This window comes from Tupaia chinensis, unplaced genomic scaffold (genome assembly GCF_000334495.1).
Source record: "Tupaia chinensis unplaced genomic scaffold, TupChi_1.0 Scaffold138910_1, whole genome shotgun sequence".
In the NCBI taxonomy this organism is placed as follows: domain Eukaryota; kingdom Metazoa; phylum Chordata; class Mammalia; order Scandentia; family Tupaiidae; genus Tupaia; species Tupaia belangeri.
The window spans coordinates 1,232,750-1,244,031 of NW_006198801.1; the positions used below are offsets into that span (position 1 = coordinate 1,232,750).

Consider the following 11,282-nt stretch of genomic DNA (forward strand, 5'->3'; position numbering starts at 1 on the left):
CCCCCTGCGGCTCCGCGCCCCTGCGCGCATGCCACTGGGTCGCTGCGAGATGCGGCTGCGCCGGCTGCGGGGGTCGCCACGAGGAGGCCGCACGGTGAGGACTGCCTAGTGGGTCCGGTAGCCAGACGGAAGACCCAAAGTGGAGGGTCCAGCACCCCGGACTCCGTTCGGACCCAAAACCCAAACCTAGGCACATCCGGAACTTGGAGCTTGAATTTGGATTGAGAGAGTCCCAGACCTGGAACCTGAACCCCAAATCTTAAGACTGAGCGACCCCAGACCCAGCTTCATTGGGATGTCTGTGCAAGAGGTCCCGGGCATCCTGAGTTCTGTAGTTCTCCTTCTCCGTTCCCCAGGCATTCCCAGACTCAGCATCTCAGAGGGGCTGGAGAGTACACAGGCCCCCGAGAGATGCAAGACCCTGAACCCCAAACCGATCCAAACGACCAGCCCAGAGCCCAGTCATACCTGGCACCACAAACCCTCAGCTTACAGCCCCAGAATGAGTCGGGAGCCAATTCTTCACCCTGCTTGTTGCCGGTTACTACCAGATCATGAGACCTTAGGCCTCAGAATCACCCTCAAATGATTTCTTAGGACCTGGTGCACCCACAGCGGAGTTGTCCCTGGAGGCCTAGACCCCTGAAACACTTAAACCCTCCCGAGTCTAGGACTCTGATATGTTCTGGAATCACCAGGTGCTGGTCCCAATCTACTGGCCCACCTGAGTGCCCACAGACCCCCACAGACCTGGCCTCTAGTTCAGGAACACAGGTCTTGAGATGGCTGGGTCTCCCCACAGGACCTAGAGCCCCAGACTCTGAAGATGCACCGAGTCCTTGGCTATGCTCAAATATGGGATGCGCTTAGACGCAAATGGCTTGGGAGACCCACTCTGGAGTCTCGCAAGATCCATAGAGTAGAACTTCTGAGAGCCAGCGTTCTGAGACCTCCATAGACCCACCCACCCCCAAGCCAGTGTTCTCAGGAGCTTTGGATCGTGTAGGTAGGGCTCAGGTGCCTGGTACCGCCAGATGTTTGACTGAAGGCCGCCAGCACCTTGGGGCTCAAGACATTGCTGTTAAGTCCTTAAGTAGCCCTTTCCCAGTCCCCCTTAGACCTGGATTTTGAGACCCAAAATGTCCTGGAATCTTTGGCTTCCTTCTACCTAAAGACCCCCAGTTCCCTAAAGCCTTGGAGTCCAGCTCCCGGAAATGAGATGGTCACGCAATCCAGATCTCTGACCCCGTAGCCCCAGCCCCTCAGAGACCCCAGGTGCTTTAGGAAAGCACTGGATCCAAGACCCCAAGGTGCCATTGACCCCCAGATGCAGGGCTCAAGCCCCTACAACATTGGGATTTGTTCCTGATCCAAGGTTGGTCTCTCTATACCAGAGATATTCAGCTTCTAGGTGCCCCTAGGACCCCAGACCTAGCACCATCAGACCCTAGGTTTCTCTGGACTCAGCCCCAGCCCCGGAGATTCCTGTGCCTGTTCTCCTGTTCGTGTGAGACCTGCAGCCCCTTACATCCTGCTGTCCAGAGACTAAGGTCCCAGACTCTGGAATTCTACCCCCAGGACTCCAGCCCAGCACCCAGCAATCCTCAGAATTACTCCCTTTATCCTAGGGAGAAAACCCCACTGTCTCGAACCCATATTCCTGGATTCCAGGACCACTGGGCGCTTCCTCACCTCTAGGGCCCAGCATGGCTACAGATGATATGCAGGTGCCTGTCCACTCAGCACAGGCACGCAGCCCAGGTGACTGAAGGGCTCTCGGAGGACGGTACACATGGCGCTGATGTGCACCAAGGCACCATTTGGCCTGGCTATGGCTCTGCTGGGATCTGGTAATCCCCAGCCCCGCAGGCTCCTCCCAGCCCAACCTTCATTAAGTCCTACGCCTGGCCCAGGTCCCACCTTTTATGTTCTGCCTGCCCTTAACTCCTCTTCTATCTCAAGAGCTGGGGTTGCTTCAGAAAGTTCAAAAGTGTTTTTCAAGGCCCTCTGAAAATCCTGGTCAAGGAGACCGTGCAGTTCCTCCCCGCCCCAGTTGGAAGTGTACCTATGATCTAGTGTCCTGGGGGGCAGGGGGTCAAAGGCCTTGGAGGAGACAGCCTCAGTGTTTCATAGGCTTGCGATCCGCATCTGGCCCCCAGCATCCCGAAATGTGCACTTACTTTTCCTCGCTACCCAGATTTTGGATGGCCTTGTGGAGGTTCAAGGGATAGGTCCTTCTGTCACTTCCTTTAAATTATTAACTATTTATTACATCCGGAACCTGTGAGATTCAGCTCTCCCAACCAGACCCTGGGATGGGTGAGAGAAAAGAGGGGGATGTCCCTCCCATCCCCACTCTGCCCAGCTCTCATCACTGTCAAACCCACCAGAGCTGAGGGCGGAGGGACTGGGGGCTGGGGCAGCCTGGGTCCCCATCCCCCTCTCTGTGCCTCGGTCTCCCCCCTTCCGTGGTGGGCGGGGGGAAGCTCCATTCTTAACCTACCTCGTTTTGGGGAGGGGTGGGACGGGGACCAGAGTGCTGTCCGGTGCTGTGGGATCCACAGATAAAGCTGTGAGGGCCAGGGAGAAGTTCCTCTGGCCCCCACCTCCCAGCACCCCCTCTCCCAGGTCTCCCAGTCCTGCTCCCTGCTAACACCCACCTCTGATCCATGATTACCCTTCATCACCCCCAAAGCAGGGGTGCATGGAGGGCTGACCCTGGGAGCCAGGAAGACCTCAGACCCTGGAGCCCCCAGGCCCAGTGTCCCAGCTGCTTGCCCCTCGGATCGGATGCTTGGCCCCTAGACTCGGGGGAGTCACCCCAACATTTATCTTCCTGATCTTGATTCCAAGCCAGTCTGTGACCTCAACATTGTTAGCATCAATGCAGGCTGAAGTGGTGGGGGGAGGATGGGGGCCAAAACCCCATCTTGTCATCGGGGAAGGGGGCCTGAGATCCGCTCCAAGAAATGTCTGTGACAAAGTCTCAGCCTGTGTCCTTTATTCGCGGCGGCGCGCCCAGTCCCCGCTCCTTCCTGAGCTGCCAGGGTCTCTCCTACCTACCTTCTCCTTTCCCCGCCACACCCTTGGGTTCCAAGCAGACCCTCCAGCTGAGTCTTACACAGTCACTCGCCAAGAACAGTACTGAGTGCTCCTTACTGCGAAGCCCTGGGGACAGAGCAGTGACTACGAGAGACAAAAATCTCTTCTCACCAAGAGCTCCTGAACTCTATGGTGGGGGAGACTGTAAGCAAATGAGTTCATGTTAGGCATGATGGGCACTCTAAAGGGAAAAGGAAACGAGTGGGGGGAGAGGGGGGAGAGGGGATCGGTGGGTGGGGATGGAGGTACGTGCAGTTTTGGCCAGAGGGGCAGTTAGGCCTCACTTGGGCTGGCATTTGAATGAAGCCCTGAAGGAGGTGAGGGACCTGACCTGTGGGCGTCTGCAGGGAACAGCATTCCAAGTCAATGGAGCAGCCATTGCCTACCAGGGGGAAGGGTGTGTGCTAAGTCTGAGGAGCAGGAAGGGAGCTGGGATGTCTTCAGGGGAGGAGGGAAGGAGAGAGCAGGAGCCACACCCTTGGGTTCCAAGCAGACCCTCCAGCTGAGTCTTACACAGTCACTCGCCAAGAACAGTACTGAGTGCTCCTTACTGCGAAGCCCTGGGGACAGAGCGGTGACTACGAGAGACAAAAATCTCTTCTCACCAAGAGCTCCTGAACTCTATGGTGGGGGAGACTGTAAGCAAATGAGTTCATGTTAGGCATGATGGGCACTCTAAAGGGAAAAGGAAACGAGTGGGGGGAGAGGGGGGAGAGGGGATCGGTGGGTGGGGATGGAGGTACGTGCAGTTTTGGCCAGAGGGGCAGTTAGGCCTCACTTGGGCTGGCATTTGAATGAAGCCCTGAAGGAGGTGAGGGACCTGACCTGTGGGCGTCTGCAGGGAACAGCATTCCAAGTCAATGGAGCAGCCATTGCCTACCAGGGGGAAGGGTGTGTGCTAAGTCTGAGGAGCAGGAAGGGAGCTGGGATGTCTTCAGGGGAGGAGGGAAGGAGAGAGCAGGAGATGAGAGCGCAGATGTGACAGGGGAGAGCTGTGGGAACTTGCCAGCCATTGTGTGGACTGACTTTTTACCTTGGTTAAGACTGAAGCCCCAGGAACGCTCCAACCACCACGGAGGGCACTGACCTGACTCAGGGGGTCATAGGCTCCCTCTGGCTGCAGGCAGGCCACAGATAGAGTTGGTGAGGGGTAGGGCAAGTTGACCGAAGGCTACTGTGATGGTCCAGGGGAGACAGGGGTGGGTAGGACAAGGCTGCGGGCTGTGGAAGGGGGAGATGTGGGCGGGGCTGGATTTATATGGTGGGATTCTACACAAAGGGAGGAGTCAAGGTTATAAGTCCAAGTTTTGGGCTTGAGTAATTTTTTTAAAAAGTGCCAGAGCAGGGCTGGCAAGTGGTGTCATGGTTAAGGGTGCTGGACTCCCACATGGCCGATCACAGTTCGAGTCCCGGACCTGGTGGCTTGCTTTCTTTTTTTACTCTGTCCCTCTCTGGTCAAATTAAAATAAATTAATTAAAATAATTCTTTAGAGAAAATAAAAAGCCAGAGAGGAAGGGCGCAGCAGGTAGCATAGTGGGTAAGGCGTTGTACTCTCACGTAGTCAACTGCAATTTGAGTCTAGCAGGTAGCATAGTGGGTAAGGCGTACTCTCACGTAGTCAACTGCAATTTGAGTCCTGGACCCTGTGGCTTAAAACATGCCAGACACATGTATGTGTACCCTAAATCCCAAGAAGAGAATGGATTGTGGTGTGGCCATCCCCTCTGGGGAATGATTTCTCATTTTCTGTCTTTCTCTTTGTATCCCCAGTGAGCACACATGCCCTATAGCAAAAATCTTTCTCAAAAACGTAAAATGAATAAACGTGAGAGGGGGAGGGAGAGAGGCCATTTTTCTTTCAGGTTTATTTCTTCCATGAGATAGACAGGCACACCCAACAAGGTCCTCATGCCATAATCCATCCCCAGCCTCAGCCAGCCAAGGTCACAGGCATGCTTCCAGCGTATACAGGGAGACCTTGGGATTTGAACCCAGGGCCTTCACATGCAGCCTCAGCATCATGGAGTGTTGTGTTGCCTACCACCATGCCACTGCAGCTGGCTGAAAGAGACTTTTTTCCCTTGAGAGAGAGGCACTGCCAGCAGTCTTCATGCTGCGATCCACCCATAGTCTCTAGGTCAGGGGTGCCTGCCCAGTGTGGGAGCGGGGCAGTGGGAGGGGATGCGAACTCAGGCCCCTTCCCACACAGGTCCAGTTGTATTACCACTGTGCCACCACCTGGTCCCTGAGATCGGCATTCTTGACGGGGCCTTGGCATGTCACAAGGCTCTGTTCCGATCTCCTGGTTAGCTAGGACTACAGATGTGTGCTACGGTGTCTGACCTGTTTAAATCAGTAGGGAACCAAACCTGGGCCTCCCATGCAGCTCCAGCCTCCATAGCAATGCCCTACTGTTTGCACCACCTGGGAGCAATTTTTAAAAAATCTTAATTATTTGCTATAGGGTGGGTGCACTCACCAGAGAGAGAGAGAAAGTGAGAAAGCACCCGCAGAGGAGATGGCTGTGCCACACTCCCTTCTCCTCTCAGGATGTTGAGCACGTGCACACGTCAGCACACTTCTCAAGCCACTGAGTCTGGGACTGCAACCGTGAGGTCGGCCATGGGAAATCCAGCTGCCTTCCCCACCATGCAGGTCAACACATGGCCCCGTGTGCCCTGCCTTGGGTAGACGGGACTACTGAGAGACTAGATCAAGGATACGCTCTGCCCCTGGGGAATGAGTTCTGGCCCTTGTTCTCCGCGGAGGCTTCCTCCCCTCTCCCCAGAAGCATTACCTAGGAACTACTGGAGGTCAGAGCTAGAGCAATTTTTTTTTTTTTTTGAGTCCTGGACCCTGTGGCTTAAAACATGCCAGACACATGTATGTGTACCCTAAATCCCAAGAAGAGAATGGATTGTGGTGTGGCCATCCCCTCTGGGGAATGATTTCTCATTTTCTGTCTTTCTCTTTGTATCCCCAGTGAGCACACATGCCCTATAGCAAAAATCTTTCTCAAAAACGTAAAATGAATAAACGTGAGAGGGGGAGGGAGAGAGGCCATTTTTCTTTCAGGTTTATTTCTTCCATGAGATAGACAGGCACACCCAACAAGGTCCTCATGCCATAATCCATCCCCAGCCTCAGCCAGCCAAGGTCACAGGCATGCTTCCAGCGTATACAGGGAGACCTTGGGATTTGAACCCAGGGCCTTCACATGCAGCCTCAGCATCATGGAGTGTTGTGTTGCCTACCACCATGCCACTGCAGCTGGCTGAAAGAGACTTTTTTCCCTTGAGAGAGAGGCACTGCCAGCAGTCTTCATGCTGCGATCCACCCATAGTCTCTAGGTCAGGGGTGCCTGCCCAGTGTGGGAGCGGGGCAGTGGGAGGGGATGCGAACTCAGGCCCCTTCCCACACAGGTCCAGTTGTATTACCACTGTGCCACCACCTGGTCCCTGAGATCGGCATTCTTGACGGGGCCTTGGCATGTCACAAGGCTCTGTTCCGATCTCCTGGTTAGCTAGGACTACAGATGTGTGCTACGGTGTCTGACCTGTTTAAATCAGTAGGGAACCAAACCTGGGCCTCCCATGCAGCTCCAGCCTCCATAGCAATGCCCTACTGTTTGCACCACCTGGGAGCAATTTTTAAAAAATCTTAATTATTTGCTATAGGGTGGGTGCACTCACCAGAGAGAGAGAGAAAGTGAGAAAGCACCCGCAGAGGAGATGGCTGTGCCACACTCCCTTCTCCTCTCAGGATGCTGAGCACGTGCACACGTCAGCACACTTCTCAAGCCACTGAGTCTGGGACTGCAACCGTGAGGTCGGCCATGGGAAATCCAGCTGCCTTCCCCACCATGCAGGTCAACACATGGCCCCGTGTGCCCTGCCTTGGGTAGACGGGACTACTGAGAGACTAGATCAAGGATACGCTCTGCCCCTGGGGAATGAGTTCTGGCCCTTGTTCTCCGCGGAGGCTTCCTCCCCTCTCCCCAGAAGCATTACCTAGGAACTACTGGAGGTCAGAGCTAGAGCAATTTTTTTTTTTTTTTGAGAGCTATTTTTGCTCTAGCATACATGGACTTGCTGGAGATACAGAGAAAGACAGACAGAAAGTGAGAAATCGCCCCCCGGGAGATGGCCATGCAGTAATCCCTTCTCCATTCTCCTCTTGGGATTTCGGGCATGCACATAAACACACCTGGCGTGAGTTTCAGGCCTCCAGATTTGGACTCAAAACGTGGTTGGCCATGTGGGAATCCAGCAACATAACCAGTACGCCATCTGCTGGCCCCAAACAATTGTTTTAAAGAATTAGTTTATTTAATGTTATTATATTATTATTATTTTGACCAGAGAGAGAGGGAAAGTGAGAAAGGAAGCCACTAGGTCCAGGACTTGAACCACAGTCCAGCTCCCTAACCACCACACCACCTCCTGGCTCCTCAATTATATTTATTTATTTATTTATTTGTTTATTTATTTATTTATTTATTTTTGAGAGTTTTTTTTGTTATAGGGCACATGTGCTCGCCAGAAAGAGACAGAAAGAGAGCAAGAATCACCCCCAGGGGGATGGCCACACCACAGGCCCTTCTCCTCCATTCTCCTCTTGGGATCTTGGGCAAGCACACACACGTGCCTGGTGTGAGTTTAAGCCACCGGGTCCAGGACTCGAACCGCGATCAACTACATGGGAGTCCAGTTACATAGCCGTTCCGCCAACTGCTGGTCCCTCAAACTATTTTTAATAAAAGCTAAAACAGGGGCCAGCAGGTTAGGTGTGGTGATTAAGGTGGTGTGGTGGTTAAGGTGCTGGACACTCCTGTATGGCCAACTGTGGTTCAAGTCCCAGACCTGGTGTCCTGCTTTCTCACTTTCCCTCTCTCTCTCTGGTCAAATTAAAATAAATGAATGAATAAATCAAATTAAATAAATAAATGATTCTTAAAAAACAAAACAAAACAATAGCAGCAGTAATAAGAGTAGCAATAGATTCAATGAGTGAAAAACATGGAATTTTGAATTAGATCTTTGAGCCCTAGCACCACTATGAATTTATTCCGTGACTTATCCTCTTCGAACCTGTGTTCTTCTCACTTGCATACACTAGTTGTTCAATACATGTCAGTTGTTATTCCTGACTGAGTATCACCACTATGGTTTCAACGTGTCCCCCAAATTCATGTACTGAAGTTTAGTTGTGATGGTATTAAGAGGTGGAAACTTAAGGCCAGAGGTGGGGTGAAGGTTAAGGTGGCTGGATCCCATAAGGCCAACTCTGTAGTTCTAGTCCCAGGCCCAGGGACTTGAAAATCATGCCTGTAGTTATAGTCCCAGGCCCAGGGACTTGAAAATCATGCCGAGTGCATGTGCATGCACATCCAAAGTCCTGGGAGGAGAATGGCAAAGGGATTGCAGTGTGGCCACCCCCCTTAGCCCCCCCCACTCCCACCCCCCCCGCCGGGAGGCATTTTCTCACTTTTGCTCTCGGTCTCTGGTGAGCACATGTGCCCTATAGCAAAAATGGAAATGTAACCCAACTATGGGGATTTGGGAAGTGATTAGGATTCGATTAAGTCATCATTGTAGGGTCCCATGACTGAGTCTGGTGGCTTTATAAGGAGAAGGAGCAAGTCCAGAACACAGACCAGGGACCAGCAGATGGTATAATAGTTCTGTCACTGGCCTCTTATGTATAGTCAACCACAGTTTGAGTCCTGGACCCGGTGACTTAAAACTCAGGCCGAGGGCATGCGCGTGCGTGCCCAAAGTCTCAAGAGGATACTGGAGGAGAAGGGATTCCAGCATGGCCATCCCCCCTGAGGTGATTTCTTGCTTTCTGTCTCTCTCTCTCTCTCTCTGGTGAATGCATGGGTCCTATAGCAAAAATTTATCTAAAAATAAAAACCCACAGACCAGACATAGACATATGGAAACTCGCCATGTGATACAAGAATGCTGCTTTTGGACTCTATAGAGAGTCCCTACCCACAAAAAGTCCTTTACTAGATGTGGCCCTTTGGCTTTGGACTTTCAAAACAGTGAGCTAAATAACCTCTCTTTTTTTTAAAAAATATTTTTTATTTAACTTTATTTATTTGTATATTTATTTATTTGAATTTGACCAGAGAGGGACAGAGTGAGAGAGAAAGAGAGAAAGTGAGAAAGCAAGCCGCCAGGTCTGAGACTTGAACTGTGATCAGCCACTTGGGAATCCAGTGCTCTTAACCACCATGCCACCTGTTGGCCCCAATAACCTCTCTTTTTAAAATTATTTTTTATTTAACTTTATTTACTTATTTTAATTTGACCAGAGCGGGACAGAGAGAGAGAGAGAGAGGGAAAGTGAGAGAGAGAAGGGAAACAAGAAAACAAGCTGCTGGGTACAGGACTCGAACCATGGTCAGCTACACGGGAGTCCAACCACCCTAACCACCACATCACCTGCCAGCCCCAATGGACGTCTATTCTTTATAAATTACTCCGAGTCTATTGAGTTTTTAGCAACAGAACAACAGACCTAAACAACCTCCTATATGTACTTAAAAAAAAAGGCATTATTTTATATATTTTTGATTTGACCAGGAAGGGAGGGGGAGAGACGAGAGAGAGAGAGAGAGAGAGAGTAAGCCACCAGGTCCAGGACTCGAACCTCTATCAGTCATGTGGGAGTCCAGTGCCTTTAACCACCACACCACCTGCTGGTCCCACCTGGCCACTCCTCATGTATGCACTTTTTTTTAAGGGTGCATGTGCTCGCCAGAAAGACAGAGACAGAGAGACAGAAAGCAAGAAATCACCCCCCAGGGGGGATGGCCACGCTGCAATCCCTTCTCCTCCATCTTCCTCTCGGGATCTTGGGCATACATGCACACACGCCTGGCATGAGTTTAAGCCACCGGGTCCGGGACTCAAACCGGTCGACTACATGGGAGTCCAGCGACATAGCCATTACGACATCTGCTGGTTCCACATTTATGCAGTTTTACATACAGGACTTTAATGAATATGAACAACTCTGAGGCAGGACCTGTTATTATCCCCATTATGCAGACAGGAAGCAATTTAGCAGGAACAGAATACAGAAGAAAAACAGCTGGTGAGTGGCGTAGTCAAACCTCACCCTCGTCTGCCCTACTCCTAGGGTGCAATCTCCTAATCATGATGGTGTATTGCACCTGTTCTCTCCCTCCAAGGCCTTGGGAGGGAGAGGGTGAAGGCCTAATGGACACATTGTAATTTATGAGAAGGGCCTAGCTGGGAGAGGGGAGTGGACGTGAGGGGGAAACCGGGATTCCTTGGGCAGCTGACTATCCCTGCCCTAAGGCGGAAGGAAGCATTTCTGGATTTAGGGCAGAGTTGGGTGAACAGCACTTAATGTGGGGTGCTTTAAGAATAGAGGGCGGGATCAGCAGGTGGCCTGGTGGTTAAGGTGCTGGACACTCCCACATGGTCGACCACAGTTCAAGCCCCGGACCTGGTGTCTTGCTTTCTCACTTTCCCTTTCTCTCTGTCTGTCTGCCTCTGGTCACATTAAAATAAATGAATGAATAAATAAAAAAATGAATGAATAATTCTTAAAAAAAAAAAAAGAATAGAGGGAAAGTGAGGAAAAGAAAACACGACAGTAGCTTTTACATAGCCAGGGAACCGACCCCGGCACACCCAGACTCTTGAACACAACTCCAGACTTTACAACGCTAGGGGGCGTTCCCCAACCATGACAGATAATTGAAGGGCGGTACGGGCGGGCCTGAGGGCGGGCTCTGCCGCCTTCTGCACCAATCAGGGCGCCGGAGCTCCTTCGCGAGAAGAGGCTGATTGGCCGTGACGACAGGCAGGCGGGGCCCAGAGCGCACCACGCTCCTCCGGCAGAGCCTGCAAGCGGCCGGCAGGGGGCGCGCGCCTGGCCAAAGGCGAAGCTTCATGGAGGAGGCGGAGGTGCAAGAGGACGCCGCGGTGGCCCGGGACCTGCTGGCATTGGGGTAAGACGGGGTGCGGTGTGGCCGCGGGTGCAGGAAGGGCGGGATTGCCCTCAATCCCTACGAAGAGGGATTCTGACAGACTTCCTCCCCCTCTGCCTCGGCCCCGCCATAGGTACGTGGGTTTCCCGGGGGCGGCGTCGTGGGGCACGTCCTGCCCAGACTTCAGGACGCTGTGCGCGCGGCTGG

General features: G+C 52.5%; 2 protein-coding genes across 2 annotated transcripts in view; both read left to right on the plus strand.

Annotated features, from left to right (window-relative positions):
• SPRED3 (sprouty related EVH1 domain containing 3) overlaps window positions 1-2,968 on the plus strand; it is a 10,386-nt gene extending 7,418 nt beyond the window's left edge. The window contains 1 exon segment of the mRNA XM_027765616.1: window positions 14-2,968. Within this exon segment, the coding sequence (XP_027621417.1) occupies window positions 14-98 (85 nt within the window). The 3' untranslated portion in view covers window positions 99-2,968.
• A 7,839-nt stretch (window positions 2,969-10,807) lies between these two features.
• Window positions 10,808-11,282, plus strand: part of TSLIG3C (tRNA splicing ligase complex subunit 3C) — a gene marked incomplete in the record, with an annotated part of 4,122 nt that continues 3,647 nt past the window's right edge. The window contains 2 exon segments of the mRNA XM_027765614.1: window positions 10,808-11,096; window positions 11,209-11,282. Coding sequence (XP_027621415.1) covers window positions 11,038-11,096; window positions 11,209-11,282 — 133 coding nt within the window.